This window comes from Chrysochloris asiatica, unplaced genomic scaffold, assembly GCF_000296735.1.
Source record: "Chrysochloris asiatica unplaced genomic scaffold, ChrAsi1.0 scaffold00061, whole genome shotgun sequence".
In the NCBI taxonomy this organism is placed as follows: Eukaryota; Metazoa; Chordata; class Mammalia; order Afrosoricida; family Chrysochloridae; genus Chrysochloris; species Chrysochloris asiatica.
Window position 1 is genome coordinate 12,660,743 of NW_006408579.1, and position 23,749 is coordinate 12,684,491.

Consider the following 23,749-nt stretch of genomic DNA (forward strand, 5'->3'; position numbering starts at 1 on the left):
CACCACAATTTTAGGTAACCACTGTCTTAAGTTGCCCATTTAAAACGTTTTTGTTTAACACAATGGCAAACTAAAGGGCAGGCAGCATGTCTTCTGACTTGTTTTTCTTTCTTTGTATCCAAATGAGTAGTTTCTTTTGTTAAGTGCCTTTTAGTCAGTTCCAACTCTTAGCAATCCTTGGTAGAGTTTGTGAGGCTATAAATCTTTGTTGGGGCAGAAAGCCTCATTTTTCTCCTGAAGAGTGGCTAGTGGGCTTGAACCACCTTACTTATGGTTCACAGTCCAGCACTTATCCTGCTGAGCGACCACACTTCCTCAATGTTTTGTAGTTGCTCAGTAAATATTGGTGATTGCCGAATAAGATCTTACTTTTCTGCTCAAAACTTTCATTCCCATGAATTTCTCTGAAGAAGAAAAACTTCCATGGTGTCCTAGGATTTATACTTGGCTCCCAGAAGCAGAAAAAAATTAAAATATTCACTTTTGCTTCATGTCCCTCTCTCTGTCTGTAGTAGAGATGAGGCAGATAGGTGAACATTATTAGTTTCTGCATTTGTTCAAATTCTTGTTTTAAGGAAGAACAATATTTTCTTCTGTAGAAAGAATTTTCTGGGTTTATACATTGTTTCTCTTTTGGAACTCAGTTACTTAACTTAGTTTAAGTAATCTAGAATTCTAACTTGTCAAAATGAACAACTAAATCATAGTGATTCCTACATTGGAAGAGCTATCTGATCAAGTGCTAGAGATGTTTAGTATATACAAGGGTAAGTAAGGTAAGTCTGGCCCACAGGTTGTGTGGTGGTAGTGGTTATGTGCTGTGGAGTCGGTTCCAACACATAGCGACCTTGTACAGGGTTTCCGAGGCTATAAATCTTTACAGAAGCAGAAAGCTTCATCTTCGCCCCCCGCAGAACAGCTGGTAGTTTCGAACTGCTGACCATGAGGTTAGCAGCCTGATTCATAACCACTATGTTACCAGAGCCCTGCCAAGGAAACCACACTTCCAACCATCACATTGTTGTTGTTGTTGTTAGGTGCCATAAAGTTGCTACTGACTCATAGCGACCTTATGCACAGCAGAATGAAACACTGCCTGATCCTGGGCCAGCCTCAGTACTGTTGCCACACTTTAGTCTATCGATGCTGCCACTAGGCCATTCCTTCGCATTGGGGGTCTTCCTCTTTTTCTCTGACCCTCCACCTTACCAAACATGATATGCTTCTCCAGTGACTGGTCCTTCTTGACAATATGTCCAAAGTATGAGAGACAAAGTTTGGCCATCTTGGCCTCCAAGGAGCACTCTGGCTACACTTCTTCCAAAACAGATCTGTTGGTTCTTTTGGAAGCCCATGGCACTTTCAATATTCTCCTCCAACTCCATAACTCAAAAACATCAATTCTTTTACAGTCTTCCTTATTCACTGCCCAGCTTTTGCTTGCGTATGAGGAGTGAAGATACTTTGGCTTGGGTCAGGCACACCTTAGTCCTCAAGCTGACATCTTTGCTCTTCAACACTTTAAAAAGGTCTTGTGCAGCAGATTTGCCTAATGCAATTTTGCCTAATGTTTGATTTCTTGACTGCTGCTTCCATGTGTGTTGATAGTTGATCCAAGAAGAATGAAGTCCTTGACACCTTCTGTCTTTTCTCCATTGATAAGAATATTGTTTATTGGTCCAGTTGTGAGGATTTTTGTTTTCTTTACATTGAGATGTAAAGCCTCCATACCGAAGGCTGTGCTCTTTGATCTTCATCAGTAAATGTTTTAAGTCCTCTTCACTTTGAGCAAGCAAGGGTGTATCATCTGCATATCACAGGTTGTTAATGAGTCTTCCTCCAATCCTGATGCCACATTTTTCTTCACATAACACTGCTTCTCTTTGATATCGCATGCGAATATAGTTTTACTCAAGGTAATACAGAAATGAATGCAAGCATACATTGACAGAGAACTTCCAGAGGTTCAAGCTGGATTCAGAAGAGCCGTGGAATGAGGGATATCATTGCTGATGTCCTGTGGATCTTGGCTGAAAGCAGAGAATACTAGAAAGATGTTTACCTGTGCTTTGTTGACTACACAAAGGCTTTTGATTATGTGGATCATGACAAGCTATGGACAACACTTCAAAGTATGAGTATTCCACAACACTTAATTGTGCTCATGAGGAATCTGTACCTGGACCAAGAGGAAGTTGTTCGAACAGAACGTGGGAATAATGAATGGTTTAAAAATAGGAAAGGTGTGAGACAAGGTTGTAGTCTTTCACCATACTTATTCAACCATCACATTAGGGGTGAGTTAAATGTTTGACCGAATATAGCAGGTTAATTTTTACTTTGATAATTTGGTGTGAGTGATGTTATAAATTTTGGCAGAGAAAAGGTTCCCCAACCCTAATATACAACCTATGAGCCAAAGCCAAAGAGCCTCCCTTTCCCCTTTTATTAAGTCTCTCCTGACCAGTTCTTACCTTTCAGTGAAACTTTTAAATGGTTAATTTTTTCTTGGCAGAGCAAGAATATGATCTTGGACCAAGCCTTTAAATATATAACAGAATTGAAAAGGCAAAATGATGAACTCCTGCTTAATGGAGGAAACAATGAACAAGGTAAAGATTTTGAAATTTACTTTCTGTTGTTTTGGGCCTTTGGGTCATAGTGAAATTTATATTAGCATACAGAATGTTCTTGCTACCCCAAAATGTTACTGTTGTTGTTGTTAAGTGCCATCGAGTCGATACCAACCCATAGTGGCCGTGTTTAGGGTTTCCGAGGAGCAGCTGGTCAGCTTGAACCACAGACCTTGCAGTTCAATTGACTTTGCAGTCTGACACATTAACTCACAGCGCCACACCAGGACTCAAAACGTTATTAAGACCCTGCATTTTGTGGGTCTAGGAGAATAATGATTAAATAACTCCTTTTATCGTAGCTCTGTCCCTCTTCTGTGAGCAACTCTAAACTTCATGTTTGAGCAACTCATGATACTAATAATACTGGAGCTCCTTTATTTCAGTTATATCTTCTAACCAGGGAAATTCCTGAAGAGGTCAAAAAGAGGGCTCTGTTTAAAACTTAAAAGCAAAATTAGTGCTGTGACTTTGAATTAACTCTATAAAGGCCAAAACAGTCTATTCATAATTTATACCACATATACTATGTGTATCTAACTACCTGATCATTTAAGGACATTGAATTTTAGATAGAGGTGACTTTTCTATGCTATCAAATTAGGTTTGTTTGTTTGTTTTTTGTTTTTGTTTTTTCCTTCCCATCAGCATTGGAGAGAAGGTTGACTTGTAACAGCTAGAAAGAAAAGTGTAAAGCTCCTTTATTTAGGTCTCTGAAAGAAGCAGAGAGAGAATTTCTTGGGACAACTCAGTAGGTTACCTTAAAAAGGAAGAAACAAGGGCAGAATTTTCTGAGGTAGGGGCAATACTGGCTGTGTATTTATTGCAGGGGGTGGGAAGGATATTGGAGGCATGTCCAGGAAGTCAGTACTCAGAATTCTCCTTGTTTATTTTTAGTTAGATAACTGCTTACCCACTTACCTAGGTTAGCTTGGCTGTCTCTTATATTTTGGCTCTTTTGTGTGTCAGATAGATGCTGTCATATAGTAAGATACACAGTATATATTTGCTAACCATTTGGAGGCACTCCACAAAAGGGATGATAAAGCCAGAATGGCGGTTTGATTTTTCTAAGGCAAGTTTCTTTGGTTTCAAAACACAGAAGCTGAGACAATAGAGTCACCCTAGGGAAAAGGGGAACTATTGAAGAACTTAAAAATTACGGGAGGCTTGGAAGACGTTGAACAGCTAGACTAGGGGTTGGAGGCAGCACCTGAGGCAGCTTAAGTTTCACTGCATTGCCACTTCTGTCTTCATCTTTTCTCTGGTTCTTATTGTATATCGGCACCATCCTCTTCTTTCTCCCAGCAGCTTTCCCTGAGTGCTCACTGTACACAGGACAGTCTAGCACAGTGACCAGTGCCTTGGCTTTTGGAGTTAGGCCCAACTGGCTTTGAGTTTCCATTTCACTTACTCATTTGATATCCTTTGGCTGATTAACCTCTAAGTCTCTTTCCCTGTCTTATATGGAAATAATTGTAGTATCTACCTCACTGACTTTATATAACTACTCTATGCTGATTTCTCATTGAAAAAATGGTGATAATGATATCCATCTCAAAATTGTTTTCAGGGTTAAAATAAAAAGTACATGAAAAGCATTTAGACTAAACTTTGTTGTTAACTGCCTTCAAGTTGGTTGTAACTCATAGCAACACTTTCTAGGGTTTCTAAAGGGTGGCTGGTGGGTTTGAACCGCCAACTTGTGGTTAGCAGACCAATGATTATCCTATAATGCCACAGCAGGACTCCTTTTTATGCATGTAGTAAATGCTTGGTAAGTGTTAGCTACTGTCATTGTTATTATTATTTGTTATTATTATCCAATGCAATAGATTAGATCTAGAATGGTTGCTCTTTACAATGTCTGTGCCACATTGTCATCTTCTGTGTCTCTTAGTTTACATATCTAAAGAAAATAATCTGTCAAGCTCATCTCCTCCTTGTTTGAATGGAACTTTTTGATACTTCATAAGGCACTGGGTTTGATAGGGTGAAATGCCTACCAGTTATGGCAGGGCAGATGGGGGTTGTATGGTAGTATAAAATACTACCATCCAAGGCTGCCCTGTTGATAAGATCCATGAGGCAGCTCCTTAACGAATAAGGGTGCATCAGATGCCTTCATTGCTCAGTAGCATACAAAGACAGCAGTGTACAAATTTTTGTTGTCGTTAGGTGCCATCGAGTTGATACCAACGCATAGCGACCCTATGCAGAACAGGACGAAACACTGCTTAGTCCTGGGTCATCCTCACACTCTTTGCTGTGCTTGAGCCCATTGATGCTGCCACTGTGCCAGTCCATCTTGTTGGAGGTCTTCCTCTTTTTCTCCAACCCTCCACTTTACCAAACATGATATCCTTCTCAAGTAACTGTTCCCTTCTGACAATATGTCCGAAGTATGAAAGTTAACATCTGGACATCCTGGCTTCCAAGAAACACTCTAGTTGTACTTCTTCCAACACAGATCTATTTTTTCTTTTGGCAGTCCATGGTACTTTCAGTATTCTCCTCCAACACCATAAATCAAAGGCATCAATTCTTCTACAGTCTTCCTTATTCACTATCCAACTTTCACATGCATGGGAGGTTACTGTGAATACAATGGCTTGGGTCAGGTGCACTTTAGTCCTCAAGATGTCATCTTTGCTGTTCAACATTTTTAAAAGGTCTTGTGCAGCAGATTTGCCTAATGCAATTTTGCCTAATGTTTGATTTCTTGACTGCTGCTCCCTTGAGTGTTGATGGTTGATTCAAGAAAAGTGAAGTCATTGACAACTTCAATCTTTTCTCCATTTGTATGGATGTTATTTATTGGTCTAGTGGTGAGGATTTTTCTTTTCTTTACATTGAGATGCAAGCCATACCAAAGGCTGTGGTCTTTGATCTTCATCAATAAGTATTTTAAGTCCTCTTGATTTTCAGTGAGCAAGGTTGTATCATTTGCATATCGCAGGTTGTTAATGAGTCTTCTTCCAATCCTGATGCCATGTTCTTATATAATTTAGCTTCTTGGATTATTTGTTCAGCATGCAGATTGAATAAGTATGGTGAAAGAGTACAACCCCGACACACACCTTTCCTAATTTTAAACCATTCGGTGTTAACCTTGTTCTGTTCAAACAACTGCCTTTTGGTCTATGTACACATTCCTCATGAGCACAGTGAAGTGTTCAGAAATAGGGAAAATGCAAGTTTTATTGTTAATGCTTCCTTTAGTGCTCTCACATGTTCTTCTTGGTCAACTTAGTCTCTGTGTTTTCAAAGGGTGAGATAGAAACTAGTTTAAAGCCATGTATAAAAGAGACTCCTTGCCATCACAAATAATGTTAGCTATTGCTGTATTTGAAATGGATATTTTATTGAGATTCAGTGTAATTTTTCTAGGATATTACCATTAGATCAATATGTCTTTCATGATTCACCTTTTAACTGCCCTATTGGGAAATTTTTGAATTGGGAACTTTGAGCTATGAATAATTTTTCAGTTGTTGAGCTTTAAAGCTTTGTATAGGAAAATCTTCGAAAGCCAGAACCTGTTTAAGGTGGAAGCTTGTCTGAAAAGAAAGATACATTTTCCACTAAGATTATCAATAGAAAAGTGGTAAGATTGCACCTTGCCAAAGGTGGAAAACCTGTGAGACCCAGAAAAACCAGGTAGTGTCCCAGGCTTACTGTACTTTTAAAGGAATGGGACATGGGTTTGATTTGCCATTCTCAAAAGAAGAAAGGGCTCATAATTAGAGAAGAGCTGAAGATTCTCAGTTGATGTATTCAGAATGTTAGATTTCTAATTCAGTGGTTTAGGACACAGTGATTTCTCTTTCAGGTTATTGTAAATGAATACTGACATTCATGAATTTTTTTCTTTTTCTTTAATATTATAGCTGAAGAAATAAAAAAGCTACGGAAACAACTGGAAGAAATCCAAAAAGAGAATGGCCGATATATTGAATTATTGAAAGCAAATGACATATGCTTATATGATGACCCTACAATCCACTGGAAAGGAAATCTTAAAAACTCAAAGGTCTCAGTTGTTATTCCTAGTGATCAGGTTCAAAAAAATATCATTGTTTATTCGAATGGGAGTCAGCCTGGTGGAAACAGCCAGGGAGCAGCTGTTCAGGGGATAACCTTTAATGTTGGTCATAACTTACAAAAGCAAACCGCCAATGTGGTGCCAGTACAGAGGACTTGCAATCTTGTGACTCCTGTGTCTATTTCTGGAGTTTACCCTTCTGAAAACAAGCCATGGCATCAGAACACAGTTTCTGCATTGGCTAATCAGCCTGTTCCTCTTTGTCTTCCTGCTACCATCTCTGCTCAAAATATTCTTGAGCTTTCCACCTCAGAAAGTGAACTGAGTGTACTTGGTGCCACCAGTGGCTCACTGATTGCTGTTTCAGTTGGGTCTGAACCTCACCAACACCGTTCCTTGCACACATCCCTAAATGATCAAAACTCATCTGAAAACAAGAATGGGCAAGAGAGTCCCAAATTGCTCAAGAAAACAGTCCCTTGTGCTTCAAGTGTTCCCTCCAGCTACTCAGCAACTGCCACTAAAGTGCAGCACAGAAACAAGCCCTGCCTGAGCACACAAGACTTCAGAAGTGATTTTCAAAACACCCTTATTGTTTCTGTTACCACCACAGTCTGCTCCCAACCTCCCAGATCTGCCTGTGATTCTTCTCCAGTGAACATTAGCAAGGGTACAGACCTGACAAACAGTACCACAGTGACGGCACCATCTGCCCCTGGGGTGGAGAAGACCGCCACTCCTGTAAGCACTCTGTCTGCTCTGTCTGTAAACCCTTTGGACAATGGCTGGACTCTTTCTTGTTCTTTGCCTTCTTCAAGTGTAAGTAATTCAGATTTGAAAAACATTAATAGCCTTACCCGAATTTCCTCAGCTGGAAACACACAGACAACATGGACAACTTTGCAATTGGCGGGAAACACCATTCAGCCCTTAAGCCAGACACCATCTATCGCTGTGACCCCAGTATTAAATGAGTCTGGTACTAGCCCCTCCACAACCAACCACAGTAGACATGTGGCTACAGGCATTAACTTGAATAATTCCTTTCCAGCAGATGGGCAAGCAGTTGAGCAAGTGGTTGTAACCTTGCCTTCCTGTTCATCTTTACCTATGCAGCCACTAATTGCCCAGCCACAAGCGAAATCTCAACCACCAAAAACTATCCTTCCAATGAATTCAGCCATGCAGGTGATTCAGATGGCTCAACCAGTTGGGTCAGCTGTTAATGCAACCCCAGCTAATCAAAATGTTATCATTTTTCAGCCACCCAGTACCACCCCGTGCCCCACAATGGTGAGAGCAGAGGTTCCTAACCAAACAGTAGGTCAACAGATAGTAATCATACAGACAGCCAACCAGAATCCTTTGCCACTCCTCTCTGCTCCACCTCCTGGTTCTGTTAGACTCCCTGTCAATGGAGCCAATGCTATAATGGGGTCTAATAATTCAGTGCAAAATGTTTCAACCCCACAGACTTTTGGAGGAAAGCACCTTGTCCACATATTACCAAGACCTTCATCTTTATCATCATCTAATTCAACACAGACTTTTTCTGTTACCATGTCAAACCAACAGCAGCCTCAAACAATTTCTTTAAATGGACAACTCTTTGCTTTGCAACCTGTAATGTCTTCATCAGGAACTACAAGTCAAACCCCTATGCAAATTATTCAACCCACCACCAGCGAAGATCCAAATACCAATGTTGCCCTGAATACATTTGGTGCTTTGGCCAGCCTCAATCAAAGTATATCACAGATGGCTGGGCAAAGCTGTGTACAGTTGTCTATTAACCAGCCTGCCAATCCTCAAACTGCTGCAAATAGTCAAACCACCTCAGCTAACTGTGTTTCATTAACAACTACTGTAGCACCTCCTATGACAACAGATAATTCAGTCACACTACCCAGTACGTATAGTCTAGTGACTACTTCCTCAGTGAACACTGTAGCCGGTTTACCACCTAATGTGAAGTCGAAAAGGTTGAATAAGAAGCCAAGTGCCAAGAAACACTTAACAGCTAACAAGTCAGCCTGCCCTCTGAATCCAGTCAGAGATGTGGAGAAGCTGGACTGCCCCAGCACAGAAGGGTCCGTAGAGCCATCCTGTAATGATACACTGCTGGACAGCCTCCCTGTTGGTTTGCCATCTGTTGCTGTGTCTCAGGCAAATAGTGTAAATGTCTCTGGTTCACATTCTTTGGAAGTTCTGAATTCTGAGTCTGTATCCAAATGTAAGTCAACAGAAGAGTCTAACTCAACCAACCAAGAACCTGTAACAAGTGAACATTTTGCGTTGGTCCCAGCAAAATCCAAAGATTCTACCCCTGTTTTGCAGCGAGAGACATCTCAGGATAAGCCACCAGCAAGTTTGGCATTGTCAGATGCTGCCACATCCTGCACTTCAGCCAATGTGTTGATTCCATCACCAAATGATACCCACATTTTGGTTTCTCAGGTTTCTGGTCTGTCATCTACCACAAACACTACAAGCACTGACTGTGTTGCTGAAGTCGAAATCATTGCTGAGCCTTGCAGGATTGAGCAATCTTCGTCAGATACAATGCAAACCACTGGTATGTTAAAGGGGCAGGGTTTATCACTCTTATTGTCTGATATTACTAAAGAAAAAGATCCTGAGAAAATACCTCTTTCAGCCCAAGTGGACCCGCCTGACTTTTCTTCTGAAAATTCTAAAGTAGCAGACTCAAATGTGGATTTACATGCCAAACAGGAGCTACTGTTGCTCAGCAGCGATGGTAGAGACCCACCACAGCATCATTCCTGCATCCCTGATCAAGAGGTTATTAATGGTTCTTTGCTCACCAGTGGGCAGGCTGACTCCCCCATGTCAACCAGCTCTGGCAGTAGCCGTGGTTTCTCGGTGGCATCCATGCTTCCTGAAACAACCAGAGAGGATGTGACTAGCCACGCAACAACTAATGCATGTGACAGCTGTACCTTTGTAGAGCAAACTGATATAGTAGCTCTTGCAGCAAGAGCTATTTTTGACCAAGAGAACCTTGAGAAGGGAAGAGTTGGCATCCAGGCTGATACAAGGGAAGCTACTTCAAAGCCTTCTGAAACATCATCTTTAGAAGGAGATCAGCCATTCAAATCACAGATGACTAAAGAGAATGACACAGGGCAGGCAGAAGTGGTACCAAATGAATTTAATTCTCAGGATTCAATTAAAGCAACTGTGGATAGGCCCCTTGAAAAGCCAAGTTGCTCTATAGGAATGAAAACATCAAATGCTCCTTTACAGGCTTCAGCTTCTCAACCCCCAAGCATCACCAGTCTAAGTGTGAATAATCTTATCCATCAGAGCAGTATCAGCCATCCTCTGGTCAGCTGTGCGGGTTTATCCCAACCTTCAGAACAAACACCTGTTCCTGCAACAGTTAATCTGACTGTTGCATCTAGCTCCTATGGTAGTCAGCCACCGGGACCATCTCTGATGACTGAATATGCTCAAGAGCAGCTGAATACTATGACCAGTACCATACCAAATGCGCAGCTTCAAGAGCCACTCTTAAAACCAAGTCATGAAAGCCGTAAAGATTCTGCTAAGCGTACTGTCCAAGATGACATTTTACTTTCTTCTGCTAAACGTCAAAAGCATTGTCAGCCGGCCCCACTCAGGCTTGAAAATATGTCCCTGATGAGCCGAACTCCAGATAGTATTTCTGATCAAACTCAGATAATGGTTAGTCAGATCCCTCCCAATTCTTCAAATTCAATTGTGCCTGTTAGCAACCCAACACATGGAGATAGCCTTACAAGATTATTTCCTCCTAGTAACAACTTTGTGGCCCCTGCATTGAGGCAAACTGAAGTCCAGTGTAATTCTCAGCCTTCAGTTGCTGAGCAGCAGCAGCAAAACCAGGCAAGCCAACATCTACAGGCCCTGCAACAGCATGTTCCAGCTCAAGGAGTATCTCACCTTCATAGTAACCATCTCTACTTAAAGCAGCAGCAGCAGCAACAGCAAGTGGGGCAGTTAAGAGAGAGGCATCACTTGTATCAACTGCAACATCATGTACCTCATGCAGAGAGCTCTGTTCACTCTCAGCCTCATAATGTCCACCAACAGAGAACTCTACAACAGGAAGTTCAAATGCAGAAAAAGAGGAACCTTGTTCAGGGCACTCAAGCCTCTCAGCTTTCCTTACAACCGAAGCACCATGGTACTGACCAATCCAGGTCCAAGAGTGGTCAACCACATCCCCACCATCAACAAATGCAGCAACAGATGCAACAGCACTTTGGAAATTCCCAACCAGAGAAGAGCTGTGAAAACCCTTCAACAAGCCGAAACCACCATAACCTTCCTCAGAACCACCTTAATCAAGACATTATGCACCAACAGCAGGATGTGGGAAGCAGACAGCAAGGTTCAGGGGTTTCTTCTGAACATGTATCTGGACACAATCCAATGCAGAGACTTTTGACATCAAGAGCCTTAGAGCAGCAAATGGTGTCCCAACCAAGTATTGTGACAAGATCTTCAGACATGACTTGTACTCCACACAGACCAGAGAGAAATAGAGTTTCAAGCTATTCTGCTGAGGCACTTATTGGAAAGACATCTTCTAATTCAGAGCAGAGAATGGGCTTATCAATTCAGGGTTCTAGAGTTTCAGATCAGCTTGAAATGAGAAGTTATCTAGATGTTCCCAGAAATAAGAGTTTAGCCATTCATAACATGCAGGGTCGTGTGGACCATCCTGCTACCCCAGATATCCGCCTTTCCGATTGTCAGACATTTAAGCCAAGTGGAACCAATCAGCAGCCCCAGAGTAATTTTGAAGTACAATCTTCAAGAAATAATGAAATAGGTAACCCAGTCTCATCTTTGAGGAGTATGCAGTCCCAGACTTTTCGAATCAGTCAAAACACTGGTCCGCCCCCAATCGATCGTCAAAAGAGATTACCTTATCCACCAGTTCAGAGCATACCAACGGGAAATGCTATTCCACCAAGGGACAGTGAAAATACATGTCACCAAAGTTTCATGCAGAGTTTACTTGCCCCTCACCTCAGTGATCAGGTCATTGGAAGTCAGAGATCACTCTCAGAACATCAGAGGAGTACCCAGTGTGGCCCATCCTCTGCCATTGAGTATAACTGCCCCCCAACTCATGAAAGTGTCCATATTAGAAGAGAGGGTGAGAGTCAGAATCGGGAAAGTTGTGACATGTCCCTAAATGCAATCAACACCAGGAATAGTACCTTGAATATTCCTTTTTCAAGTTCCTCTTCCTCAGGAGATATTCAAGGTCGAAACACAAGTCCCAATGTTTCTGTACAGAAATCCAACCCCATGAGGATTACTGACAGTCATGGGACGAAGGGCCACATGAACCCCCCAGTCACAACCAACATTCATGGGGTTGCAAGGCCAACTTTGCCACATCCATCTGTGTCTCATGGAAGTGCTGATCAAGGACCTCCTGTTCGTCAAGCCAATTCTTCAGTTCCCCAGCGATCAAGGCATCCCCTGCAAGACAGTAGTGGATCCAAAATTCGTCAGCCTGAAAGAAATCGTTCTGGAAACCAAAGACATACTAATGTCTTTGATCCAAGCCTTCCCCATCTTCCTCTGTCATCTAGTGGCAGTATGATTCTTGGACGCCAACAACCCGCTGCAGAGAAGAGAGGAAGTATTGTTCGTTTTATGCCAGATAGCCCACAAGTACCCAATGATAATTCAGCTTCTGACCAGCATACGCTATCACAAAATTTTGGTTTTCCTTTTATTCCTGAGGGTGGCATGAATCCACCAATCAATGCTAACACGTCTTTCATTCCACAGGTTACTCAGCCCAGTGCCACTCGGACTCCAGCCCTCATCCCAGTAGATCCTCAAAATACTCTACCTTCCTTCTATCCTCCGTACTCTCCTGCTCACCCTCCACTGTCCAATGATATTTCAATCCCCTATTTTTCTAATCAAATGTTCTCAAATCCTAGCACCGAGAAGGTAAACAGTGGAGGTTTAAATAACCGATTTGGATCAATTTTATCTCCTCCCAGACCTGTTGGCTTTGCTCAGCCAAGTTTTCCTCTTCTCCCAGATATGCCACCAATGCACATGACCAACTCTCACCTATCCAATTTTAATTTGACATCTTTGTTTCCAGAAATAGCTACAGCTCTTCCTGATGGCTCAGCAATGTCCCCTTTGCTCACAATAGCAAACTCCTCTGCCTCTGACTCTTCCAAGCAGTCCTCAAACAGACCTGCCCACAACATAAGCCATATTTTAGGTCATGATTGCAGTTCAGCTGTTTAAATACTGATGGACTAAATGTTAATGTGATGGGTGTAATTGCATATGTATTTGTGTGTGCATGCACAAATACATGGACATGAAGAGAGGCTGGATGTGTGCATACATCTTGGTGTTTGTGTAATCAATTTTCACTTACCTTCTGAATGTAGGGAAGCCATGTCAGAGATAATACAGATCCTGGATTGTCAAAAAAAACACAACTTATCTTTCACTAAAAACTGCATGATTTAAGTTTCTAAGCAGATTTATAGTTCCAAGTTTGATTTGTAATCTTTTATTCCCTAAGTATGCATTAACTGGAGGCAGGCCGGAGATCATCTTGGTATGTGTTGGATGGTAGGAAGGGACCTAGATTTTGAACATTGCTGTTGATAATTTGTAAATTAGCTAGTTGAGTTGCTACCCGAAAATATAGGCAAAATGCTGATAATAGTCAAATGCTGACTAATAATCAGCAACTAGACCAGTTTCTTGGCAGGTGTTCAATTGAATGCCCATAATTAAAGTCAAACAGTTAACAAATACAAATTAAAAACCTGTTGCCACCAAATCGACTCCAACTCATAGTGATCCCATAGGACAGGGAAGAACCGATATAGAGTTTGCAGTGCTGTAATCTTTACGGAAGCCGACTGGTGAGAATTCGGGAGCAGCCGGTAAGTTTAAACTGCTGTCCGTGTGTTTAACAGCGAGGTGCTTAACCATTATGCCACCAGGGCTTCTTAGCAAATGAATGAATTTTGTAGAATCAGCCTTTATTAGAGGTTTCTTTCTTGATTATAGCAGTTCATAAATTATATGATTTCATGTCTTGTTCTTCAAATTAGGGAGCCATGTTATTTTTTAATATACCGAGATCCTTTAAAGCAAATGTCTTCCTTAGACTTTTAGCCTTAAAAATAGAGAGTTAGAAAGTAAGGTCTATACACTTTTTTCCATTTAGTGTTTGCATTTTTGTATCAGACCATAAGGAGAATAGCAGTTATATTGTGGAGTTTTGTGTATGTTCAGTTAGCAGGTGTTTCATATATTGAAACAACATTCTCTCTTCATTCTATTTATGTGATCTTGAATGTTGTTGCATTCATTGAATCATTAGAACAAATCAGTAAATAGTGTGATTGGAATCTACACCCTTTACTTCAGCCTTACCTTAAAAATATTTCTGAGCAGGTTCTTCTGTTAGTGTTTTCATTTACTGATCTCTACACTTAAAACATGACATTGCAGATGCATTATTATTCTTCATAGTAGAATTACAAAGTGATGATTCATTTGCTTATCATTTTTCCTGATGGTAAATGTGAAATGGTGCTCCCAAAACAGAGTATTTATATATGTTCATGTATGGTATGTGTGTGTGTACATAGATTTAGAAGTATAAACTGGTTCTTCAAAAATCAACTTGCCATCAGAAAATGGGAAATTGAGGCCTTCTGACATATCGAAAAACTTGATGTAGGAGTTTTTTTTAAATCCCTTCTGGATTATTTATAAATTTAAAGCATATGATTACCTTCCAGCCCATTGTCATCAAGTTGATTCTGATTCATAGTGATTCTGTGACACAGAGTAAGACTGCCTCAGGATTTCCAAGGCTCGGAAACCCTATACAGGGTCACTATAGATCGGAATCGAGTTGACGGCACTTAACAACAACAACTGTAATCTTTATGGAGTACTGGTATGGTGCTGCAGGTTAATGCACTGGACTGCAAGGCCGGTTTGAACCACAGGTTGGTGGTTTAAGTTCACCAGCTGCTCCTTGGAAACCTTTTACAGGATCCCTCTGAGTCAGAACCAACTCAGCAGCACTTAACAACGACAGAAACCTTATGGGACAGTCCAGGTGTAGAGCTGTAGGATAAGCATTGGATTGCTAACTGCAAGCTTGGCGGTTCAAACTCACTAGCCTCTTCTCAGAAACCCTATGCAGGGTGGTTCTGAGTCAGAACTGACTTGACAACACTTGACAGCAACAACAACAGTCTTTATGGGAGCAGATTGCCACATCTTTCCCCTGCAAACAGCTGGTGTTCTAACCACTAACCTTTGGTTAGCAGCGGAGCACTTAACCACTGCACCACCAGGCTCTTGTGTGTGTGTGTATATATATATATATATACACATGTATGTTACACATACACACATATTTTACATGTTGGAGAAAAAAGGCAACACTAAGAAAACCCTCCCCATACACATATTCATAGAGCCATTACTTTGTGCTTTTTGTTGTTATAATTTGCCAAAAATGGGATACCATGGGTGAGAGTAGGGGAGACATGCATAAAATGCTTTGTCAACAAAGTCATCCCCAGGATTAGCACTTTTTGTCATCCTATAAGAAACTTTTAGTTTTGGTCAGAGCAGTTAGCTCCTCTTCTAAAAACTCATCCAAAGGGTCATCTGTGCCTCTGTAGCTATTGTAAGCACACTTTCCTCTCTTCCTGCTGCCTTTGAGGCAGCGTCCTGGAGGGCAGACATAATGTAAACTATGGCCCTAGGGAAGGATAGGGGGACTTCATGAGTAAGTCAAATAAGACAAAGACACCGTAGTTAAAATGGTTTGTTGTGGTAGAAGTGTGATTTTGCCTTGCTTTTTAATTCACTTAACTGAATTTTAAGCTTTAACAAGCATTCAAGTTTTTCTTTGTATTTGAGAGGTACAATCTGTCAGTTTCAAGAAGGGCAGTTTCAGCGTGTTTGGCTATTCAGATGGCGTTTCTGTCTTTCACACACATGTAATGCAAGCATATAGCTGCAGAGTGACTATTACATCCTCAAGAGCTGGCATTGTTAGGTATCATTAGCTAGGCAATGGGCTATGGGGTAACAGGCTAAGGAGAAGCTCAGTCATCTGCCATTTTAATTTTGAACACTGAAATGCAAAGGCCTCAAAGCCTGATACTTTCAGATACTTCTTTTGTATTCATTGTTTTTTCCTGCTGTTCAGAGATAGCATTTACATTTCTCTGAGTTTCCATTCCCAAATTATAACACTTTGACCCTACCTGAGTGAGTCTTTATACCGAATTAAGGCTTATTTTAGCCTTTGAGCCTTGTGATCATCTGCACACAGTTTGGCTCCTGCTTAGAGATAGCTCTGTCTTACATATACATATTTATGTCAGAAACCATTTCAATATGGACTCAATTTTGAAAGTACTCTTCTTTTTATTGAAAGCATGAGTGTGTGACTTTTACCAGCCATATTAAGTATTTGATCATTAGAGATACATGATTTCTTGGGAAAGCAATTTATTATATAATATGCAGTGATAATCTGAATTTAATTTTTGCAAAGGCATTGCAGAAAACAGAATCATTGAGTTATAGTGAAGTCAATGTTATTTTTCTTGGCTTGCTAACATATGACTGTAGAAAGCAAAATGGTGTCCACAAACAGTTTTGTAATTTCTGGAAGTATGAAGACATCTCTAAGTCTTAGGTGAAAATCACAAATTATATGTTTAAAAAAATATATTGATCACCTACACTTAGTAACAGAGAGTGGTTAATTAAAGTATTTAATGTAATACCTTTTAATATTCTAATGAGGTAGACATTTTTAGATTTTTGTTCATGTATACAATTTTAATACCAATTATAGAAGAAATCAAGTTTGATGTCATTTTTTCCCTTAATACATGCAGATTGTTTTGGGATATTTAATATATATTTTATAACATTTCAGGAAATTCATTTTTGTTTTTATTGTAAGATTTTTTTTTTTGAAGTATCAGGGATGGTATCCTCTTTCTAAATAAGGAGTGAAAATTCCACAGTAATCATGCTTTATAAAATTTAACATACCAGAACTGTGAAAAGGGTAAAAAGGGAGGGACTGTTCTTTTGTAGTGGTTTCCAATCACATATCAGAGTTATGTTGACTGAGAATGAAAATTAACTTTAAAAAAATTAAGCATGTTATAGATAATTTATTTGCCTTGTTCATCATGCCTTCTAACATTAGCCATTATATGTGGTGGTGGTGGTTATGTGCAGTGGAGTCGGTTCCGACTCATAGTGACCCTGCACAGGGTTTCTGAGGCTGTAAATTTTTACGGGAGCAGAATGCCTCATCTTTCTCCTGTGGAACAGCTGGTAATTTCAAACTGCTGACCCTGAGGCTAGCAGCCCAATTTTTAACCACTGCACTACCATTATATAGAGAGGCTAAAACTTACACTCCAAAATACATCAGAAAATGTTTTATTTGAAGTTAAGTTTTTTAAAATGTGAGAAAGGGTGAAAGCTTACTAAGATGCATCCTCTTAGCTTTATCCTTCCATTGATATATAGGTACACAGGCTCTGATTTCCTTCCTTCTACACTGTGTCAGATGGGGAGCAGGAAGCCTTAGCTCAGTAATTATTCTTTTGCCTTGAAAGATACATTAGGCCCTCCAGCTAGTAGACTAGTGTGATGCCCAGTTCCTGGCTTTGTGTAACAAGAATTTTAAAGGGTAACAAGAATTTCTTGAAACAAAATTAGTTCAAAGTTGATTTTATATATTTCAGTGTGCCATATAGCTTTTATTCTCTTTTTTTGTTTGTTTGTTTGTTTTGGTGGACTTACTTTTCCCAGGGGAAATGAAGAAATAGCAAAGGTGGTTCCCAAATTAAATGGGTTTTGGGTTTGCAGTCCTAAAGAGATTTGAAGTCATTGTTGTACTTCTGTTGTCTATATAAATCCTGCCTTCGTTGGCAGATAGTATCCCCAAAGCTGAGGACAACAGTAATAGTCAAGGACCAGATGGACTAGTGTGACATTTTTCTGTGAGTGATGATTTTATGATACTTCCTGGTGTGGTGCTGTGGATTAATGTGCTGGACTGCAAAGTAGGTTTGAACCACGAGGTTGGTGGTTCAAGCTCACCAGCTGCTCCTAGGAAACCCTATACAGGGTCACTATGGGTGGGAGCCATCTCTGTGCCACTCAACAACAACAACATACACAAATTAAAGGCAGGCATTAGTTTGTTTCTCGAGCTGCCCTTTTGGATGAATGCTACTACTTTTCCTTCCCTAGAGCTAGATAGAAAATGGACTCTTTTTTTGACTTAACGATATTCTCTCTGCATTCTGCACTTCCTGTGTGAGCCTGAGAGTGTTTCTATTAGAGTCTCTGGGGGAACACTAAGCTTAGATTGAGGCAGCCCAGTTTGCTGGTAAGAAGCATTGAGTACCTTCTTGGACACAGATCTAGTTCTGCCCACATGCCTCTACCCTGGTACTGCACTTTACCTGAAACTGTGCCTCTGGTCCTTCGACCAGCCATTGGAACATATCACCCACCCACTTCTCAGTTAGAGCAAAGAACCAGCCGAGATGGTACATGCTGTGTAATCAAACACCTCCTAGACAAGTACAGCTGATGTTTCTCACTGTTGCCTTATCATTTTCTGAGCCATCTTCAATGCTGATCTTGTCAAAAACTTACTACTTAGTAGCAAAACTCCTTTTAAACTCAGAACTTATTTGTGGTAGTCATTCAGTATCCTTATTTTTAGATTTGTACAGACACTCTCAACTGATAATTTTTTGGCATGTGAGCCAAATTGGGTTGAAAATATTGGACATAATATGCAAATTGGTATTATTTTAGATGACCACATAATATATCACTAGTGATTTAGTGAGACACAGAAGTTAATTCTTCATATGTAATTTAATGTTTTAAAAAATGGTGATCTTAAAAGTTTTTTTTGTTGTTCCTTTTGTGGTATGTACAAGTCTATACATAATTATGTCATAAAAATGAAAAGTTTGTTCCATCTTAGTTCCCTCTTCACTTTTCTGTGTCTCTATAATCCCCCCTACCACCCCACCCCAAGTCTTAAAACCATCTTTCGTCTGTGAGGTCACTGAGGCACTGGACTTGACTACAGTGGTAACCTTTAAGGGGCTTTGAACTGTTGATCTTCCAAGAAGAAAGGGACCAGACAGTGTTGCTTAAGATGCTGCAGTTGTGTTACTGTGAAGAAAAAAATTAGCTTCCACTTTTCAGCAGTATGTATGTTTATATATATATATATGTGTATGTGTGTGTGTATATATATATTCATTCATTTTGGTAAAATAAGGTGGAAAAGTCTGAGAACATAATTACCTTCACAAATTATGTTTGGATACACTGGGTGAGAAGCTTACTATTGAGGCAGTCACCAGGAAAACTAACTGTAGGGCTTTCAATAGTTGAATATTTGTATCTGTTCTCATGCCAGCAGTGTCGACTGTGCACTGTGTCCTATTGCTGTACATTACCTGGTTTATAGTTCTAATGGAAGCTAATTTGTTTTATAATGAAATCCAGAGCAAATGTGTATTATATGATCAGGATTGTCCTACAGTTGTAAATAAGAATAGGTCCTGTTTATTTTGACATCTTTATACAAATACATTGTATTAGGATGTGAATATTCTAAACCATGCTCTTGTTTAAAGTTTTGAAATTTTTATTGTTAAATGTAACATTTTAATGGTTGTAATAATTATTTGTATAGATATGAATATAGTATTTTATTTAAGAAAATAAACTTTGCATTTTTGCATTGGGAATTCTGTCTTTTCTGATAGTTGTGCACTCCTTCAAACCTGGTATTATAGTAATTTATTCTGCATACTTAGGAATAGTCAAGAAATATTTACATTTTACCAAAATACCTAAAAATGATGTGAGAACACCCGCATTTGCTATAGAGATTGTGCTCTTGACTAGATGTCAACTTCAAGCAAATTATAACTATGCCCAGTATTATATAGTTAGTGGAGAGTATACATCTCTATACTTAGTGTAAATGGCAAAATGATAATTTCAGATCTAGAAGAATACTTGAAGGTGATCTCGTTTAAACTTGGTTACAAAATTGAATCCGGTAATATTGAAAAAAAATAGTACATCAGGCTCAAGTGGGGGCTATTTCAGGAATGCTAAGCTGATTGAGCATTTTTAAATCAATTTATTGGCTCTACTGCAAGGTCTGTGGCTCAAGCTCACCAGTTGCTCCTCAGAAACCCTATACAGGAATACAGGATTGCTATGAGTCAGAATCAATTCAACAGCACTTAACAACAACAACAATATTGCACTAGCAAAATAAAGGAGAATACAGTAACTCAGTAAATGCAAGGGAAAAAAGTTAATAAATTTAGCATCCATTTATTGTAAAAACATATAAACAGATCAAGTACTTTTTAAAATAAGCTAATAAAAGTTAATTTACAAAAGAAACTACAGCTAATATCATCCTTAATAATTTTCCTGTGAAATTGGGAACAGGACAAGAAGGATGGTGATTATCACTATTTTATTCATTATAATATTCAAGTTCCCAGCCAGTGTATACCTAGAAATAAAAGTGCCTAATGAATAAGGAGCTCTGGTAGCATAGTGGTTACGAATCGGGCTGCGAACCTTAAGGTCTGTGGTTCGAAACTGCCAGCTGCTCTGCGGGAGAAAGATGAGGCTTTCTACTCCCGTAAAGATTTACACCCTCGGAAACCCTGTATAGGGTCGCTATGGGTCGGAGCCGACTCGACGGCACATAACAACAAACAACAACAATGAAAAATGGAAACATTGCTGGGAGAAATTTAAGGACATGACATAAACCCATTGTTGTTAGATGTTGTCGAGTAGGTTCTGATTCATAGGGGCACTATGCACAACAGAATGAAACACTGCCCAGGTGTGTGTCATCCTTAGCAGTTATTATGTTTGAGCCTATTGTTGTGGAGTCCTGGTGTGGCTCTGCAGGATAATGTGCTGGACTGCAAAGGTCGGTTTGAATTGCAATGTCAGTAGTTCAAGCTCACCAGCTGCTCCTTGGAAACCCTATACAGGGTCGCTATGAGTTGGAACTGACTCGATGGCACTTAACAACAACATGGTTGCTGCCACTGAGCCAATCCATCCCATTGAGGGTCTTCCTGTTTTTTGCGGACCCTCCAATTTTACCAAACATGATGTCCTTCTCCAGGGAAAAGTCCTTCCTGGCAATATGTTCAAGGTACGAGAGATGAAGTCTTGCCGTTCTTACCTCTAGGGAGCATTCTCGCTATACTTCTTCCAACACAGATTTATTTGTTTGTTTGGGCAGTCCATGGTACTTTCAATATTCTTCACCAACACCATAATTCAAATGCATTGATTTTTCTATGGTCTTTATTTAGTGCCTGACTTTCACATGCATAAGAGGTGATTGAAAATACCCTGGCTTGGGCGAGGCATACCTTAGTCCTCACACTGACGTGTTTGCTCTTGAACACTTGAAGAGGTCTTTTGCAGAAGGTTTGCCTAATGCAATACATCGTTTGATATCCTGACTGCTGTTTCCATGAACATTTATTAGTATGATGTTATTTATTGGTCCAGTTATGAGGATTTTCTTTTCCTACATTGAGGTGCAATTCATACCAAATGCCGTGGTCTGTGATCTTCATCAGTAAGTGCTTTAAGTCTGCTTCCAGCAAGCAAGTTGTGCCATCTGCATATCACAGGTTGTTGAGGACGCGTCCTCCAATCTAATGCAGTTTTCCTTCATAGAATCCAGATTCTCAGAATATTTGCTCAGCACGCAGATTGAATAAGCATAGTGAAAGGATGTAATTCTGGCACACCTCTCCTGATTTTAAACCATTCAGTATCCCCTTGTTCTGTTCGAACAACTGTATTTTGGTCTATGTACAGGTTCCTCATGAGCACAACTAAGTGTTAAGGACTTCACGTTCTTTGCATTGTTATTCATAGTTTATCCATAGTCATGATCCACACAGGCAAATGCCTTTGCATAGTCAATAAAGCACAAGTAAACATCTTTATGGTATTCTCTGCTTTCAGCCAAAATCCATCTGTCATAAGCAATGATATAACTCGTCCCACATCCTCTTCTGAATCAGGCTTGAATTTCTGTAGCCTCCTGTAGTTTTTAAATTATTTTCAGCAAAATTGTACTTGAATGTAATAATATTTTCCCATGGTTTCCACATTCTATCAGGTAAACTTTCCAATGAAAGTTTCTCTTCCAATTGGTTGACCAGGTAGTTGTCTTCCAAATTTCTTGGCATAGACAAGTGAGTTCCTTCAGAATTGCATCAGTTTGTTAAAACACTTCAATTTGTATTGCATCAATTCCTGGAGCCGTGTTTTTGTTGTTGTTGTTGGGTTTTTTGCCAATGCCTTCATGCACCTTGGACTTCTTCCTTTACTACCTTGGTTTGTGATAATATATTGCCTTTTGAAATAGCTGAATATTGACCGCTGTTTTTGGTATGTTGTTAGATGCCACTGAGTCTGTTCCAGCTGTATAGGACTTCCAAGGAATGGCTGGTAGGTTTGACCCACCGACCTTGAAGTTAACAGTTGGGTTCTTATCCTATAGTACCACACTAGGACTTCAACTTTTTGATATAGCGACTCTGTATTCCTGCCATCTTCTCTTGATCTTCCTGTGTCATTCAATATTCCATAAAATCCTTCAATATTGAAAATTGAAGTTTGAATGTTTTCTTCAGTTTTTTCAACTTGCAAAATGCTGAGCATGCTCTTCCCCTTTCATTTCCTTACCCCAGGTCTTTGCACATTTCATTATAGTACTGGAATTGGTTTCTTGAGTTGTTCTTTCAAATTTTCTGTTCAGTCGTGTACTTCATTATTTCTTCCAGTCACTTCAGCTTCTCAACACTGAAGTTTCAGTCTTTTCTAACATCCACTTTGGTCATGTCTTTTTTCCCCAGACTTTTAATGTTTTGCTTTTGTCATGTATGATGTTCTTGAAGTCATCCCACAAGAACTCTGGTCTTAGGCCATTAGTGTCTAGTGCATCAAATCTGTTCTTAAATCATCTCTAAATTCAGATGCAATATACTCAAAGTCGTATTTTGACTCTTGTGAACTTGTTTTAATTTTCTTCTGCAGCCTGACCTTGCATATGAAAATTGGCGATCTGTTTCACAGTTGACTCCTGGCCTTTTTTTTGGCTGAATATCTTGAGTTTCCTCATCGTCTTTTTCCACAGATGTAGTCTGTTTGATTCCTCTGGGTTCCTTCTAGTGAGGTCCACATGTGTAGTTACTGTTTATCTTATTGAAAAAAAGGTATTTGCAGTGAACAGTTCGTTGGTCTTGCAAAATTTTATCGTGGGATCTCTAGCATCATTTCTAGCCCTAAAGCCCTATTTTCTAACTACCAATCTTTCCTCTTTGTTTCCAATTTTCACATTCCAGTCACTAGTAATTATCAATGCATTTTTATAGCATGTTTAATCAATTTCAGACTGACGAAGTTGGTTGTTGTTAAGTGCTATCGAGTTGATTCCGACCCATAGTGACCCTGTACAGGGTTTCTGAGGAGCGACTGGTGAGTTTGAACCACTGACCTTGTAGTTCATACCGACTTTGCATTCTAGCGCAGTCTAGCACCACACCAGAACTCCAAAGAAGCTAGTTGAGTTCTACAGTTTCATTATCACTGGCTTTCGTGGTTGGTGTGTAAATTTGAATAATAGTGGTATTAACTGGTCCTCGTTATAGGCATATGGATATTATAATACTATCACAGCATACCACTTCAAGATAGATCTTGAAATGCTCTTTTTGACAATGAATGCAATGCCATATCTATTCCTAAAATACTAAACAATGTAATTATCTGATTCAAAATGCCTAATGTTAATCAAATGAAATGTAACCTGGAGTTAGAAAATCAAAAGGGAAGAATTTGCTTAGTATTTTTCAAGCTGAAAGAACTGAAGAAAAATAATTCAAGCTTC

The 23,749-nt window shown here is 39.8% G+C and overlaps 1 protein-coding gene across 1 annotated transcript in view; it reads left to right on the plus strand.

The window, feature by feature from the left end:
* The window catches only part of KIAA2018 (KIAA2018 ortholog), a 35,209-nt gene extending 22,234 nt beyond the window's left edge, over positions 1–12,975 (plus strand). Inside the window, exons 4-5 of the mRNA XM_006864176.1 lie at positions 2,516–2,612; positions 6,524–12,975. Of these exons, the coding sequence (XP_006864238.1) occupies positions 2,516–2,612; positions 6,524–12,975 (6,549 nt within the window). The remainder of the gene's footprint in view (positions 1–2,515; positions 2,613–6,523) is intronic.
* Positions 12,976–23,749: the final 10,774 nt, after the last annotated feature.